Source organism: Emydura macquarii, unplaced genomic scaffold (genome assembly GCF_026122565.2).
Source record: "Emydura macquarii macquarii isolate MOO-44397 ecotype Brisbane River unplaced genomic scaffold, CSIRO-AGI_Emac_v2 contig_2473, whole genome shotgun sequence".
Lineage (NCBI taxonomy): Eukaryota > Metazoa > Chordata > Testudines > Chelidae > Emydura > Emydura macquarii.
Genome location: NW_027132610.1, coordinates 13,164,722 through 13,182,761, shown reverse-complemented (window position 1 = coordinate 13,182,761; position 18,040 = coordinate 13,164,722). Strand labels below are relative to the sequence as shown.

General features: G+C 38.8%; 1 protein-coding gene across 9 annotated transcripts in view; it reads right to left on the bottom strand.

The window, feature by feature from the left end:
• NBEA (neurobeachin) overlaps positions 1–18,040 on the bottom strand; it is a 748,678-nt gene that overhangs the window by 442,276 nt on the left and 288,362 nt on the right. For 6 of the 9 annotated variants that reach the window (XM_067562991.1, XM_067562985.1, XM_067562986.1 and 3 more), the window contains 6 exons: positions 10,968–10,991; positions 7,348–7,528; positions 4,643–4,773; positions 3,713–3,820; positions 1,828–1,996; positions 304–399 (listed from right to left, as the gene is read on the bottom strand). In XM_067562991.1, the coding sequence (XP_067419092.1) occupies positions 304–399; positions 1,828–1,996; positions 3,713–3,820; positions 4,643–4,773; positions 7,348–7,528; positions 10,968–10,991 (709 nt within the window). The remainder of the gene's footprint in view (positions 1–303; positions 400–1,827; positions 1,997–3,712; positions 3,821–4,642; positions 4,774–7,347; positions 7,529–10,967; positions 10,992–18,040) is intronic. The other 3 variants (XM_067562992.1, XM_067562988.1, XM_067562993.1) reach the window with 1 other exon arrangement.

The following is an 18,040-nucleotide window of genomic DNA, read 5'->3' as shown; positions in this document are numbered from 1 at the left end:
AAACATTAACATTTCTTTCTCTCTCCACCTTAACACTATATTTTTGTTTACCTACTATAAACTAGTTTAATAGGTGTCACTCAAATGAACAAATGGTAGTAGAAGTGGGAAAGATACTTCCTAAGTTAAATGTAGCCTGGAAGAAAGCCTTGTCTTAAGGGTATCCTCATCAGGTGACAGTGAAATCTCCATGTAACCTGAGGCGTATACTTATTTATCAACAATTACATCATGGTTAATTATTTAATTACATTACATTAAATAAGGACACCCAAACAGGTTAGGAGATGATGTTAATATTACCTTTGTAAAATGAGTGGGCAAAGCTCTGCTCAGGAATTAACTTGGCAAGGAATCCATGGTTCAAACTTGGGTGAGGGATAGATGGTATGACCACAACTGTGGAGAAAATCATGGAATCAAACGTGAGCCAGCTAATCATCGCCTGTGACTTGGTCCACTGGGGAGCCATCACAGAAGTCCTATCTCATTGAAACATGCGAATGTGGCACTATTAACAAACATGCATTTTCTGAAGGAAGGAAACAAGTTACGTATCAAGAGATAGGAAACATCAGACCAATTTAGTAAGGAATTGTAAGAACATTTATAGGGAAAAAGACATATATAAGACAAGCATGGCTGAAATAGTTAACTGAAACAAGCAGTTTCCTACTCCAGCACGACAACATATGACCGGGAAGGACATATTAAACACAACATAAAATTATGGTTTCTCATAACTGACCACTTAAATATAAGTTTATTAAATAAAAACAGCAAATGAGGACATGGGTGGTTGTTTTTTTAAACAGAGTACAAAGGAAGCAAGCTAAGATATAACAATGAATTAGATAATAATGAATAAAAGCAAAAATGACATGAATTTAAATTTCATTATATGTGATGTAAAAGTCAGCAGTTCTAGAAACTAAGACGACAAATCAAATTCAGTACAAGAAGCAACATGTTCATGAAGAACAACATGCAGAGATTTGGCCACTGATTTCTAATCACTTTTTTCAATATATTTATAAGGCTCTTCTGAGAGAGAAAACAGAGCACAGTCATAAACTAATCCATCTCAATGGCTTCAGAAAGCCATTGGACCGGCAGACTAACATTACAAACAGTAGAAGAATGCACTTGGATCTGAAACTCCTGACAGGTTCTGCAGCTGAACAACAGTGCTCCCAGAGGCAGGAACTTCAATTGCCAGGAAAAAATAAGAATTCACAAACTAAACAGGTAAAGAATGCAATAAAGGCAACAATTCTAGTATATTAGACTTTCATAGGCTTTTCAATGCAGACACAATCTAGAAAGATAGCAGAACTCAAGATAGTTAATAATCCTTGCAATATTAGCTTTTCACAAGACTTTCAGTTCAAACAGAAGTAACTTCAACTAGGATGCTAGTTGTGTTTGCTGATTACAAACTTCAGACAGTACATTTAGAGCCAGAGATAGCTGCTCATAGTACACAAATGGTAATTTTTAGGTTTATACTGACAGGTTAATATTTTGTCCTTGCACAACTTTAAATTCACAAGGCCTCTCCTTTCTTGAATGTATATATAAATTAAAAAATGGATGCACAAAAATGAAAGAAGCAAATGAAAAAGTTAAACTCTATAAACAAGCATATAATTTAAATCTATCAACCAACAAATATCAAAGAAGCTTGAAGAAATAAAAGAACAGAAATAGTCTCTTTAGCCTTCACATCTTTCATACAATTTAAAACTGTTTTTCTAATCAAATATTTACAGTTTCAAGGAAATCCTAAAGAACAAAATGAAAAATAAATGGCAAAAATAGATGTACCTGTACTTGTTGGTGAATTTATTTCTTGCCTGATATTTCTACCTGCCTGGCTCCCACATCTTGCAGTTTCTCGTTGAGGTTCTAGTATATCACGGTACTTGGAAACCATCAGCACAGAAATAAAGTAAACCACTGCCAAAGCTAAAAATTGAGCCTGTTTGCTATCATCCTGTGTGAGAGAAAAAGGAACACATTTATACCACTTGACACCTAAACAAAACTTTTAATTCAATATAACCAAAATGCTTTAGAAACATTAGCCCTTTTTTGGTGTTATAACTGCTCACAATTTAGTTCTTGAATTACCTATATACCAATTGGAAGGTAAAAATCAATGGTTATAAGCTCTTTAGTAAGGATAGTGTATGCAAAGGGGAGGAGGAACAGCAATATATAAAAAAAACAGCATTACCTGTTTCTGAGGCACGGATACCTCAGGAGAAAATGATCTTGAACGCTTATGGATAAATGTCCTAACAGTCAAAGCACAAGATGGGGTACTAGTTGGTGTCTGCTACAGACTACCAAATCTCACTATAAAACAGGATGACTGATTCCTTAATGCACCAATCTATAGTTTACAGGAAAAAAATCTGCATAATCATAGGGGACTTCAATTTGAGTGTCTCATGCTCGCAGTCTCATGTTGCCAGTACTAGAGCATCTTTGGAATTTGCAAACATTATAGATGACAATTTCCTAACTCAAAAATTGTTACAGCCAAAACAGGGGAATCCTTTATTAGACCTTGTCTTAATAGATAAAGGGGAACTAACTGGTCACAGAACTAAATATTAATGGTAGCTATGGTACAAGTGATCACGACTTGAACACATTTATAATGTGCAAGAAGAATAAAATTCTGATCAGTAATATATTATATATATACTTGGTACTTTAATAGAGCATATTTCAAAACTGAAAACAATTATAAGCCAAATAAACTATAAGTGTTTCTCTATCACTGACAATTTTTAAATCAAGATTAGATGTTTTCTTAAAAGATGTACACTAGCAATTGTTTTGGGGAGTTCTGTGGCCTGTGACACTAGAGGTCAGATTAGATGATCATAATGGTTCCTTCTAGCCTTGGAATCTAAGAATGGCACAGAAAGATTAAATGACTTGTCCAAGGTCTCTACACACAAGTGGCAAAGTCAACAATAGAACGGAAGAGTCACAATTCTGAAACAACTGCTCTTACTACCAGCCCGTTCTATACATTTGTACTTTAAAAGTTGCAACAGAAAACAAGAGAAGACATTAAATTTATTTCTGTGCCATTTACAGATGCAGCAACTATTCTGAGAAGTCTACATTAGCATTTATGGTTCAGCATGCATCCCCTATAATATTGCAAGAAGGGATACCAAAGTCCATTGGCATAGATAGGTTATCTAAGGGTATTCAACACTATCACAAAACTGGGTCCTATATGATTAGAAATGTTGCACCAATAAGCAGATGCAAAATTTCATGCCAGAAATTTCATTTCAGAGGTTGTTGAATTTTTTCTTGTGTGTAGTTTGCATATCAGTTTCAGCTTGTAAAGTGCAATGAAATTATGTAAGACATATTTGTTCCCAAATAAGATCATTATTATTAAACACTTCATTTTGTAAGAAAAAGGGGAAAGATAGATTATGTAGAATTTGGCAGATTTCTTCCCCTGAAAAATGGAAATCAAAAGGCTTTTTTTTTTTTTTTGGGGGGGGGGGGGGGGGGGGAGGGGAAGGAGGCGAGAGGGGGAGAGATGGGACATTGATACATTTTAAGTTCCTCCAGCTTCCTGTTTTAAAATGCAAGTTTTTGGTAATATCAACCTTTCTTTTAAAGATTATTGATTATACTAAAAAAAAGAAAAATCACAACCTTTGTTACTCACCACATCACGAAAGACAACTGCTCGCAGACGATTAATGTCAACATCCTGAAGAAGTCTATCAGGATCCTTTATGGGGGAAAGGTTACCAGGAACATTTTCCAGTGGTGTCTAAAAATTATTTTTCCAAAATGTACAGAGATTTTAAATCAAAACATTTATTTGATCCACAATAAATAAATTAAATACCTTTTTAGCTTTCAAGTTATTACTAATGTAACACTCAAACACTGGTTCCATGAACACAGTGATGCTTTACTTACTTTAATGTAACACTCAAACACTGGTTCCATGAACACAGTGATGCTTTACTTACTTTAATGTACTTAAAGTACTGAATAGTCAAACAAACATAGAACTGTTTATGTTCTTCAAAAAACAATGTTTTAATCCTACTGGAAAAATGCACCAGTTTCTAGAAGTTAACATTTTCTACGCATGTGATAGGCTGAAAATTGGTTCATATAATTGATAAAATAGAATGAGGCTGAGTTTTCTAAGTTATGGAGAGAATTATTATTATAGTCCCAAGCAGAACATGCATATTCAATATTCTACTTACAATAATGTGACCTGTTTTCTTTAAACAATAAACACTGCAATCTAAGTAATAATTAACACATGAAAGTGTTCTGTTTTCTACCGTACAACGTATGTCTTGTTTTGAGTTTGGCCACATTGCTAGAATATATTTTTGTTATGGTTTTATGAAATAATCTGATAATACTTGGGATAATATATTTGTGGTTATAAATCTTATTTGAAACAGGTATATTCTAAGAAAAGAATATACTGCAAAGGTAGCAATGAGATTATGACAAGTGACTCTGGGCTGCATATACCAAAGCATCATCTCTGAGACCAGAGAGGTGCTAGTTTCTCCTGCTTATTTTAAGCACTAGTACAACCTATGTAAACATTACGTTACATTACCTTGGTCATTGCTGTTGCAGTCACACCCTGATGAGTCTCCTGAGTTTTACTGCTGATTAGTGAAGACTTGTTCACCCTCTCTCTCTGTCTTTGTCGACATTCTAAACAGTTTCTCACAGCAACACAACAAACTAAAAAAGATGTAATTGAACGTTAACCACTAGGTGATTGTACAGTTCCCTTTTAATAAAGTGCCTATAAGTCCAAATAATGATTATGTCCCAGTAGCAACTGTATAAATAAACAGGCGACAAATCTCTTACATTACACTTTGTTGATACTAGGAAAATAATACTGTGACTTTTCCAATTTCACTGTTTTTAGTTAAACGGGTTCCTAAATTTTAAGACCAGCTGTGTTAAACAAGGCTCAAAATAAAACCACAGAAAGTTTGAAAAAGACAAATTATTTCCCTGTAACTGGAGTTCTTAGATTATGATCATGTTGTCCCTATTGATCCACCATTTTTGGAAACATACTCCTTAGTGTTGCTATAGCCAACCTGAACATTTTTGTGTGGCTAGATGACAGAAAACAAAGGATAGGAATCAGTGATTACTTTTCACCATGTCAGAGATTAGCAACGGACTGTCACAAGGTTCCATGCTAATACTGATAATAATAATCATCAATGATTTGAAAAAGGAGTTGAACAGTGTTGAGGTAAAAATTTGCAGCTGACAAAAATTATTCAGCTCAGTCAAGAACTGAGAAAACTGAGGAATTACAGAGATACCTAACCAACATGACGACAGATGAAATTCAACACTGACAGTTTAAAGTGATGCACAAAAAAGAGAATAATTGGAACTACTCTTGGTGAATTAAGGTCCTAAATTAAATGCAGCAATTTAGCAAAATGTCTTGAGCAGCACTGTGGACAACTGAGTGACTTTCTGCTCAATGCTCAGCAGCTGACAAAAAATCTCCCCCAAAACTATAAAAATGTAGAATGTATAAGGAATAGCATGGAGAAAATATAGAAAATATTATAATGCTCTTACATAAATCAATGGTACAATCTCATGTGGAATAGTGTGCTCAGTTTTGGTCACTCCATCTCAAAAAGGACAAAGGAGTTCAGAGATAGGTGACAAGAATAATTAGCAGAATGAGAAGATGGAAAAGATTGGGACTCTTACTAAAAAGTGATCCAATTTTCCATTTCAAAATGGGAAGTGGGAGCTAGAGGGAAGAGGGCACCCTTTTTTCCTCTTCTCACTTCTTCATCAACTTCGTTTATCCCCCCACCAAAACAGTTCTTTGTAACATCCTCAAGCGGTGTCTTGTTTTTCCACCTAGACAGTATGACCCAACTGTAGAATATAGTGGGGGTGGCAATGGTGAGTAGATTGCTACTTGCAGCTCCAACACTTATTTTGGGAACTAGCTGCCACCGAGGTCGTGTGCACATATTCTCACAGATCTTAGTGTTTGGCGTAATGGCTTGTAATAGACCATAGACAAACTGTCTCAGTAGCTTCCAATTCAAAATACAGATTAAGGAATCTGAAGGAAATAGGGAAGAAATGTGGGCTTGTTTGGCCCTGAACTCACAGAGAGAACGCTGAATAAACCTTGTCAAGGATTCCCTCTTACAGATCCCTACATTTGAGAAAATTATTAGAAGTTATAAAACCCCGGAGGACAGTTGAGGAATGGTTATTTAAATAAAAGGCTGGGGAATTGCTCTCCTGAAATGAACATCAGACTTTGCTCCAAAATCAGAAGGGTATGGTTGAATGAAATAAAATTGATTTCCTTGTGGTAGGTTTTATAGATTTCAGAGCTGGAAATATTTATCCAGCTTGCTATGAATTTGCAACCATCTCTGAAACAAAGGCGTGCTTTTATATGAGGCTTTGCTGAATCCATAGTCTGTTTTAAAATAAAACCATAGAACATCAGTGCACCAGAATATTGTCTTAAAAGCACAGTTCATTGTTCTACATGAGGTTCTGCAGCTCACTCCATGCCACTGAGTCTGGATCCTTCAAGGTTGCTTTCATTAAAAAACAAGCATAATATCTAACACCTTGTGAATATAAATTGATGTAGCACTGTTTATAGACAGCCAGAAACTAACAAAACAGGAAAAATATGATGCAAATGACGCTACAATTCATTTGAAAAAACAATACTTCCAAGACCTGCTGCCAATGGCAATAGGAAAAATAGAGGTAGATGTGGTCAAAATTCTTCACATATGCTTGCAATGAAAGTTTTGGTTTGTAAGACTGTATACACATAGCCCAAAATATCACTTTTTGGTAGATGTTTTACGTGACTGAGGTGTCTTCCGCAAAAGAGGGCATCTGCAGAGGCAGTTTTCAGGGAACCAAAGACCATGATGAAAAATTTTACAACAGAAGAGCCGCATAACAGATCAGTGTTAGAAGAAAACAGTAATTTTCTTCCTTTCACTAGTTTTCTTGTATTAGTATTTTATTATCCTACAGCATGATTTACAACTTGAATTTCATCAATGACAACTTTAATTCTGGACATGTCATTCTCATCTATTTTTGTGTTTTAACAGAACCATTGTAACAAGTCAGTGAAAACTTTGTGGTATTTTAGTCTACCACATCATAGTCAGAACCATGTTAATTTCTAGATGCGTTATTAATCATTGCAGCCTTAGCTCATTGATCTATAAATAATTATTTAATGCACACTGCCTGTGTTGTTCTACATAGACTTACCCAGCCTCAAGCACTGTCGCATTAAGCCTCCTGAAGACATGTTTTTTTCAGCTTCAATCTCACTAAAGTTTAGAGAACTGGCAAATACCAGTACATCAACCATAGCCATCAGACGGCTCAGGAAAGTTACTGCTGTCTCTGCTGACATTCCTTGTGTCACTTCAATATTTTCCAATTCAGTCTTTAAGAAAAAATATTTATATTAGACTTAACAGTTTCAAACAAATACAGCACACTCACACCTCAATTTTAATTGTTAATAAATAAGTAAATGAGAAAAATTACAAAAAACTATTTCCTGTATTTAGGCTTGGCAGAATTTGGTTTTTATTTTTTTCTAACTTTGATGGTTATTTTCGCTTTTTATTTTTAAGACTTTTTTCTATTTTTATTTTTACAGTTGCTGGAAAATAAGGGGTAGGGTTGAATTAGGGTAGCACTGACTACAGGGCTGCGAAGTGCTCACTGTGCAGATGCGGGGCTCAAGACATCAGGGCACAAGGTGTGGGGGAAGCTGCGGTCCCAACCTGATGGAGTAGAGACTCCTGGCCAGGGCTGCAAGGAGGATGAGCTCCTGGCCACAGGATGCTGCTGAACAGTGTCCTGTCCAGAGATGGCTGCCATATTGCTGGCTGGTGAGTGAGCCGGGCCGTGACAGTGGAGCTGCAAAGGGCTCCCTGCACAGATATGGGGCTGGTGGCACCTGAACCCTGAAGGCACAATGTGCAGGGAAGGCTGTGGTCCTGGTGCAGCGGAGCACAGCAGAGATCCTCAGACAGGCCGTAAGGAGTCACCACTATCGCCAGCCACAGAGGAGGCCACTCTGCTACTGAATGGATCCTTCCATTCAGTAACAGGGTGGATTCCTCCTTCCAATCTTGGCTGGAGAACATCTACTCTGCCTCCCCCAAGGCTTCCGCCTTCTCCTCGACTTGCACCTGAACGGATCTGGTGTCAATGGCTGCGCAGGGAGCTCTCTGCAGACCCACTCTCATGGCCCCACTCCTATAACAGCAGTTGATGCCTGATCCTTGCAGGCACAAGGGGAAGAAGAGGCTGCACTAATGCCCACTGTTCCAATCAATCGATCAATCTATCTATTTTTCACTAATTTCAGTGTGCCAGCTGAAATCAACACTTATCAAAATCTATTGATTAAAATCGAATCCTGCCAAGCCTATCTATATTTTTCATCAATGTAAATTACTTATGATTAAAACTAAAAACAATGAAGTGGAGAGATGAATTCACACTTGCATGCTGTAATAGATATTATGAAGTCCAATATCAGTGAGAAAATTATTACTATTTACATAGAACCAAATTGTGGCCCAGCTATGACAGCAATACAAGGCATAAGGGAGTGCATGACACATCTTTAAGGCCCTGAGCAGGCTCTCTGCATGACAGCACAGGAAGGAAAACAGGCTCTGCAAAACTGCTATGTGTCCATCCACCCCCCACTCACACCAATGAGTAGAAGCAGAATGGGGTAGGAATTGAGCAGAGCCTTGGCTCCAACTACACATTAGTGAGACACTGGGGAATGTACAGTGGATTGGATATCAACCTAGCACACTTTACTCCCTCCCTGAATCAGCAGGGGAGACAATTTAGTCCTTTCCTGCTGTTCCAGTGAGGGGAGTTAAGCATGCCATGTTTATACCTGGTGCCACATATATTCTGAGTGGAGCCATAATCTGTCTTGGGTCTTAGTCTAGGCTCATGGCAAAGCCACTCCTGAGTCCACAATTGTTTCAGAAATGCAAAAAGGGTTTATGATTTAGGGTAACATTTTCAAAAGTGACTAAGTGATTTTGGAGTCTAAGCCCCGTTTTCAAAAGTGACAAACTCTTGGAGCCAGATTTTTAAATGTATTTAGGTCCCTAAAGATGCAGGTACACATCTAGTGGGATTTACAAAAGTGCCTAGATGGCCAACTCCCATTAAAATCTCTGAGAACTAGGTTCCTACTTGCTTGATGTCATGAAGTGCCTCTCTGCATCTTCAGGCACCTAAAGACTTTGGGAGCCTAAATCTCACTGATAGTCAATGGGACTTAAGTTCCTAATTCTTTTTTGAAAATAAGAATCAAGTGCTTGTGAACATTTTAGCCTTTTGATTCTAGTTTCAGTGATTTTGTAAGACAATAAGGAGTTTAAAATATATGGTTTTGTCCTATTATACACATTTCTTTCCATAACAAGAGTAGAGAAAATTCTTTTAAAACCCTTTATTTCCCTATTGTTGAGAATTCAATGTCCTCAGTGAACAGTAACTTGTTGAAATAGTTGTTTAGGTTATGACAACATACCAACAGGGCAAATAATGCCAAGCAATATTAAGAAAACAATTGTTCTGATGTGTGAAAGGTATAATATATCTTTCTGTCATCAGAAGGATAGATAACATTGCCTTTAAAAAAAAAAAAAAAAACAAACCATGTCAGTTACATGGGTATTCTGGGAAGCCTTGCCACCATATAAAATCTGTCCAGCAAGCCAAAACAAATGATATTATAACAATTAAACCTCTGGAACACCATTTCCCTTTGAAGGACTGCCACTAGCATTCCTCTAGTCAGTTCTTCCCTGCTATTCTATGTTATTTTTCTCCTGTGGCCACCTTGTCATAGTAGAAAGTTACATTATTAATTCACTATGAAAAGTAGCAAATTGTTTATAAAAACACTTACATAAATAAAATTTAAACTGAAGAAGCCATATATGAATAGCAATAAGCCATGCCGGGATGTGCATTAGTAGGCTGCTCGTGCAATTCTCAGGTGGTTATAGAAACTTGGCCCTTGGACTCACCTCAAAATATACCAGAAATATGCACCAATGGCCTATTAGTGGACTCCCTATTGCGGATTATTGCTATAATACAGTTCATTATATTGTACCATATGCATTTTCTTAAGGGAATTGATCTTTTTTTTCCCAATGTGATATGTCCAGGTTTATTTTCACATGAGATAGTAAATCCATGTTTTGTAGTATAGTTTTTATATGATTTTTGCTAGCATTACACAGAAGAAAAAAAACAGTATTTTCTTTAGGAAATCTTCCGAAATGCTGCCAATTCGCTATAATGACAACAAATAGCCTTCTACTAGGTCTAATTACTATAATGAAATTCATCTCTGAAATGTAACACACTGGTATGTATTTTAATAATATTTAAGAAAAGTTTTCTTGTTTCTCAAATGGTTTTCAGAAGCTAGAATGTTTTAGAATGGTATGGTAAAACAAACCATTCTGAAAAATAAACCGGTGCTTACTATGTAAACTTTAAAAGGAATAACTAAGTTCACAGATGGTTATACGTCCAGAGCTTGAACTAAATCAGATTTTCACAGCGGACTGACACTTAAGCAATTCAAATTAGATCATAGGTTTGTCTAATTGACTTGGTAGTTTACAACAAGCAGCATAAAATCACTGGCCAAAGCATTAGATTTCACTGAGAGAAACATTTCAGGAAGAGTCCATAAATGCACGTAATTTACTCCTAACCACATCCTAGTATATGGTGTGAAAAATTAAACAAAACTCAAAACCAAAATGTCAAATCATCATAAATAATAATTTTTGAAAAACTTAAAAACTGAAACTTACAGCGGTAATACTAACCTTAGAACCCTGGACATGCAATAGACAAAACAGACAACAGATCACAACAACAAAAGAAAAAAAAATTATTAAAGTTAACTGAAAATACAATGTAAAATTGAAACAAAGTAATATCTTGGAATCAGTTCATTTATTTGATTAATTTATAATTAGAACAAACATTTCAGTTTAGAAAGTGAACATCTGAAAACGAAGATTTAAAAAGTAACTAAACTGCAAACAGTAGGGACTTTAAATCTAATCTTTTAGTTTTATTATACCAGTTCCTTTTCATACTGATCCATCCAAACTGAAATAAATATTTAATATGAGGACATGGAGAAAATTTATAGCATGTTAGTAATGTATACCCACAGTAAAATTTTACTTGTTATATAAACCACAGAAGTAAAACATGACATAAATGTGCCATTCTCCAGTGAACTGAAACTGAAAAAGTAAATCCAGCCTTAGTGCTTATGATTTGTGAGACAAATTTATACGTATAAAATTAATTGACAAAACAAACACATAAATCAGAAGAAAAATGCTTGGTTCTTTACCCCTAATGCTCTTTGAACTGGAGCAGAACACAACTTGTTACATGCACCAGAGTTGTGCACAATTTTCAAACCTAATCCCACACTGTACTAAAAATTTAAATGATTTTGAGCCATCAGTGGATATCCAAGTTTTGTCAACCATTGGAACACCTCAGGGAGTTTGGGGGTAGTCACAATCTTAGCAGTTCTGCAAGGTTTCTTGTTTTATTTTAGGCCAGAAACACTTGCTCTCAATAAGAGCTCTCTCCTCACAACAGATATGGCCTTCAGTTGTCAGGAGCCATATTTTCAAAACTGACTAGTGATTTTTGGTCTCTTTAAGGTTTTGAGTCCCCAGTCTGATAAACCTTAAAGGGTGGGAGCTGAGCAAGTTGGGCATTCAAAAATTGAGGTACCCAAAATCACAAGCCATTTTTGAGAATTTAAGTCCTAATACTTTGGAAAATGGAGATGGAAAAATAGAAGACCACTGGACCTCCAGCACTGACGACAATTTACAGTAGTCAGCATTAAAATGTAATATACTACTAACAGTTACCATACTGTGATATCTATTGTTTCCTTGCACATAGAACAAAACTTTGGTTTCTCAGATGACATAATGTTGTACTCAACACATTTGCAGCACAAGAAAAATTTTCCAGGTATGAAACTAAAAAATTAGTTTTCAAGAATATTTTAATACTGTCATAATTTAGATAGGTGAAATGCTTTTGATTTCAAAAGTGTGCTAATTTATATTATTACTGACATCATCACAATTATTGACTCCAGAAAAATTAGAAGGAAATTTTCTTTTCTTTTTTGGTAGAAAACTGTGTTCCCAACCATCCTTTCACATGTGGAAATTCAGGTCTTGGTCTGGACTCTGAAGGTTAGCCCCATCTACATTTGGTTTTTTTAGATTCCACAATAGGTGAAATCCTGGTCCTATTACATTAATGGCTTAACTTCCACATATTTCAATGGGACAAGGATTTGACCCTAGGTTCACTGCAGACCTTTCAGACCCCAACATCTTCAATTTTCTCCTTTCTTTCACTCCCTTAAGTCCCTAGTCATGGCTGCCATTTTATAGTAACTAATGACTAGTTGGAACCATCAATCTACCCATGCCATGCTTTAACTGGCAACAGGATGTTGCTGTTAACAAAATGCATTTTTCACAATCCTTCCTCGCTTTCCCAAATGCCCTGTATCTTGTTTTGCATTTTCACGTTTTGTCTTATGTGACTGCAAAATTTTTGGGCACTAAGAGTGTCTTATTTGCATTATAAAGCGCCATGTAACTTTAAGACCCTAAAAAAAGTTCAAGTGCTAAAAAGATGTATATTAATATCTCCCTGTGCCTTTGATGTCTTCGAAGGATTATCTCAATCCCTGCTAGCCCTAAGAGCAGGAGACCACGAATGTCAAGCACTTGAAATTAAGAATATTTTGCCTGTGATCTTATTTTAGCTCGTGTGTATGAATTAGGATAGTCTTTAATTACACAATCACCTCCCATGTTTTCCACAGGTACCCTGCTTCATTCAGTGCACAGAACAGATGGTGCTCATTTAATAAGCAGAAATTCAATATTTTGTTGTATCCTCATTTGCATGCTCAATATGTGTCCCTAGATCTTATTATCCAAAAATTGCTCTGAAGACAGTATTAATAATTTCCTCTTGGGCATTTCTATGGTGCTCATCACTATAGTACCAAGTGCTCCACAAACATTAAGGAATTTATTTTCATAACTCAGATTATCATCATTCACATTTTACAGCCCCCTGATCATTTTTGTTGCCCTCCGCTGGACTCTCTCCAACTTGTCCACATCCTTTTTTGTAAGAGGCGGGGGGAGGAGAAACTGGACACAATACTCCAAATGCAGCCTCACCAATGCCGAATAGATGGGAATAATCACTTCCCTCCATCTGCTGGCAATACTCCTACTAATGCAGCCCAATATGCTATTAGCCTTCTTGGCAACCAGGGCACACTGCTGACTCATATCCAGCTTCTTATCCACTGAAACCCCCAGGTCCTTTTCTGCAGAACTGCTGCCTAGCTCATCAGTCCCCAGTCTGTAGCCATGCATGAAATTCTTCCGTCCTAAGTGCCGGACTCTGTATTTGTCCTTGTTGAACCTCATCAGATTTCTTTTGGCCCAATCCTCCAATTTGGCTAGGTCACTCTGTATCCTATCCCTACCTTCCAGGGTATCTACCACTCCCTGTAGCTTAGTGTCATCTGCAAACTTGCTGAGGGTGCAATCTATCCCATCCTCTAGATCATTAATGAAGATGTTGAACAAAACCAGGCCCAGGACCGACCCCTGGGACATTCTGCTTGTTAGCAGCTGCCAGCTAGACATCAAGCCATTGATCACTACCTGAGGAGCACAATGTTCTATCCAGATCTCTATCCATTTTGTAGTCCATTCATCCAACCCATGCTTCAATTTGCGGATAAAAATACTGTGGGAGAATGTATCAAAAGTTTTGATAAAGTCAAGGTATATCGTGTTTATTGCTTTCCACACATCCACAGAGCCAGTCACCTCTTCATAGAAGGCAATCAGGTGGTCAGGCATGACTTGTCTTTGGTGAATCCATGTTGACTGTTCCTGATCACCTTCTTCTCTTCCAAATGCCTTAAAATGGATTCCTTGAGGACCTGCTCCATGATTTTTCCCAGGGATTGAGCTGAGGCTGACCGGTTTGTAGTTCCCTCAATCCTCTTTCTTCCTTTTCTTGAAGATAGGCACTATGTTTGCCTTTTTCCAATCATCAGGGACCTCCCCCAGTTGCCACGAGCTTTCAAATATAATAGCCAATGGCTCTGAAATAGCATCAGCCAACTCCCTCGGTACCCTTGGATGCATTGCATCTGGCCCCATGGACTTGTGTATGTCCAATCTTTCTAAATAGTCTTTAACCTGTTCCTTCAGCACTGAGTGAGGTTCACCTCCTCCCCATTCTGTGCTGACCAGTGCAGTAGTCTGGGAACTGACCTTGTCTGTGAAGATAGAGGCAAAAAAGGCATTGAGTACCTCAGCTTTCTCCACATCCTCTGTCACTAGGTTGCCTCCCCCATTCTGTAAGGGGCCCACACTTTCCCTAATCTTCCTCTTCTTGATAACATACCTGTAGAATCCTTCTTTTCCCCTTTCACATCCCCTGCTAGCTGCAACTCCAATTGCGCTTTGGCCTTCCTGATTTCATTCCTGCATGTTGGAGCAGTATTTTTATAATCCTCCCTAGTCATCTGACCAAGCTTCCACTTCTTGTAAGCTTCTTTTTTGTGTTTAAGTTCACCAAAGACTTCTTTGTTAAGCCAAGCTGGGCACCTACCATATTTGCTATTCTTTCTGCACATCGGGATGATTTGTTCCTGCGCCCTCAATAAGATTTCTTTAAAATACAGCCAGCTCTCTTTGATTCCTTTCCCTCTTATATTAGCCTCTCAGGGGATCCTGCCGATCAGTTCCCTGAGGGAGTCAAAGTCTGCTTTTCTGAAGTCCATGGTCCATACCCTGCTGTTCTCCTTTCTTCCTTTTGTCAGGATCCTGAACTCTACCATTTCATGGTCACTGCTGCTAGATTTCCACCCACTTCTACTTCCCCTACCAAATCTTCCCTGTTTGTGAGCAGCAGGTCAAGAGGAGCATGACCCGTAGTTGGTTGCTCCAGCACTGGCACCAGGAAGTTGTCCGCAACATTCTCCAAAAACTTCCTGGATTGTCTATGCTCTGCTGTATTGCTCTTCCAGCAAATGTCAGGGTGATTGAAGTCCCCCATGAGAACCAGGTCCTGTGAACTGGAAACTTTCCCTGGTTGACTGAAGAAAGCCTCATCCATCTCACCCTCCTGGTCTAGTGGTCTATAACAGACACTCACAACAACATCACCCTTATTGTTCTTGCTTCTAAGCTTAACGCAGAGACTCTCAACTGGCTTATCTCCAGTTTCATACTGGAGCTCAGAGCAGTCATAGTGCTGTCTTACATACAGTGCAACTCCTCCACCCTTTTGCCCCTGCCTGTCCTTCCTGAACAGTTTATACCCATCCATGACTGTGTTCCAGTCGTGTGAGTTACCCCACCAAGTCTAGGTTATTCCAATCATATCATAGTTCCTTGACTGTGCCAGGACTTCCAATTCCTCCTGCTTGTTTCCCAGGATTCTTGCATTTGTGTATAGGCACTTGAGATTACTGGTCAATTGCCCAGTTAAGATCCAAAAGTATCTACTAACTTTAGGTGCCCAATTTGAGACATCGAGAACCTGCTTTTGATTTTGCAGGGTACTTAGCATTATATAGCACTTCATATGTTCAAAGCACAGCTCCTCTGAGTTCAGTTGCAGTTGAGAGTGCTCAGTTCTTCTGCAAATCAGACCCAGGGTCTCAGGTCAGACACTCAGAAAATGAGGTATACACAGTCAATAACTACCTGTGAAAAGATGGGTTAAGCGACTTGCCAAATATCACACAGAATCCAATCCTCCAGGGCAGCATTCAACTACCTTAATAAAGAGACTTTCCTTTCTGTTCCTGTAATCCCCTGCCTCATTCACAACACACCTTCCAACTTCTGCAACAAATGAAGTAGGGGTACTACAAACAAGTTTCCTTCACTACACAACCCTGATTCATCCCTACAGCAGGGCCATCCTCTGCACTGAATGAGGCAGGGATCCATAAGTGGAGTTTGACTTCTATATTAGGGAGTACAGGGCCCAGCAGGCTTGGTCCAGATCCATGCAACAGAGCTCAGGAAGGCAGCGCAACCTCCTGACTCACCTCAGCAGGCCAAGTCTGTCTGGGTTGCAAGGGGGGGGAGGAGGGCAAAAGCACAAATTATAATCCAAAGGGAGGGGCTCAACTCAAAAAGTTTGAAAGCCACTCAGGGTGCAGGCAAGGGAGTAGCTAGGGGCTCTGTGTAGACAAGGTGTAGCTCAGGGTGCAGGCAGGGCAGTGGCTAGGGGCATTGTGCAGGCAGGAGTGTAGCTTAGGGTTTATGGAGGGAAGTAACTTTATGGAGGGGCTGTCTGCAGGCAGGAGTGTAGCTCAGGGTGCAAGCAAGGTGTAGCTAGGGGCTGTGTGCGGGCAATGGGTAGCTCATGGTGTAGGAAAGGGATAGCCAGGGGCTGTGCGCAGGCAGGGGTGTAGCTCAGGGTGCAGGAAGGGGAGGGTAGCTGGGAACTGTGTGCCAGAAGGGCCCCCATCCCTACAGTCGCTGCTCCCCAAGCTGGGTCCCCCTGCATCAGAAGCTGTTACCAGCTTCATGAGCAGCCAAAGGGAGCTGGGAGCTAAGGAACAGCCACAGCCCTGAGCACCAGCAGTAGACTGGGAGCTCCCACAGCACCAACCACAGTAGCAGCCTGCCCTGCATTGCCCAGCTCTGGCTTGCTTCCAGTCTCTGACCTGGCCAGAGGGTAGAGCCTCAAGAGGAAGGTGTGTGAGAGGATGTCTGGGGGAGGTGCAGTTGCCACCAGGGCTGTCCCGCTCTGGTTACAGTGCTGCAGTTTAGAGGGGCAACACCCACCATGCTCCTCTCCCCCAAGGCCACCCATGCAAGGATCCTGTTGAAAAAACAGTATGCAATCATGTAACTGGAAACTATCAAATGCATATACATAAGAAGACTGAATTAAGGTTGCACAGGTAACCTTAATTCTGGAATTTATTAACTTTTGAGAGCTTGATTTTGCAACCTTAATGATCTTTTAATGTAGGAAGGATTTGTCTGTGTATAATTTCCTAGGTTTTAAGAAAAGCAAACTCAAAAAACTAAACTCTATAATGTGTCCTCATACTGACAAGTACATGGAAAAGATAAAGAGAAGGGCAATAAAAATTATTAAAGGCATAGACCAGCTTCCATCTGAAGAGATATTAAAAAGACTGGACTATTCAGCTTGGAGAAGAGGTGAGTAGGTGGGTAATGACAGAGCTATAAAATCATGAACAGTATGAAGACAGTGAATAAGCAAGTGTTATTTATCCTTTCACAACACAAAAACCAGTGATCACCCAATGAAATTAATAGGCAGCAGGTTTAAAATCAACATAAGAATGTACTTCTTCACACAACACACAGTGAACCTGTGGAACTCATTTCCAGGGGATGTTGTGAAGCCCAAAACTAACTGGATTAAAAAAATAACTAAATAAGTTCATGAAGGATAGGTCCATCAATGGCTATTAGCCAAGATGGTCAGAGATACAGCCCAGGAATACAGGACCTCAGGGTGTCCTTAAGCCTCTGACTGCCAGATGCTGGAACTGGATGACAAGTGATGGTTCACAATTTGATGATTGCCCTGTTCTGTTCATTTCTTTTGAAGCATCTGGCATTTGCCACAGCCGGAAGAGAAGATACTGCGCTAGATGGTTCATTGGTCTAACCCAGTATGGCTATTCTTATGTTATATTCTTATGACTCATCAGCAGGATAGGGACCATTCAATCCACCACACAGATCTGTGCCACTTCAACCAATGGAATAATTGATAGCAGTAGTAG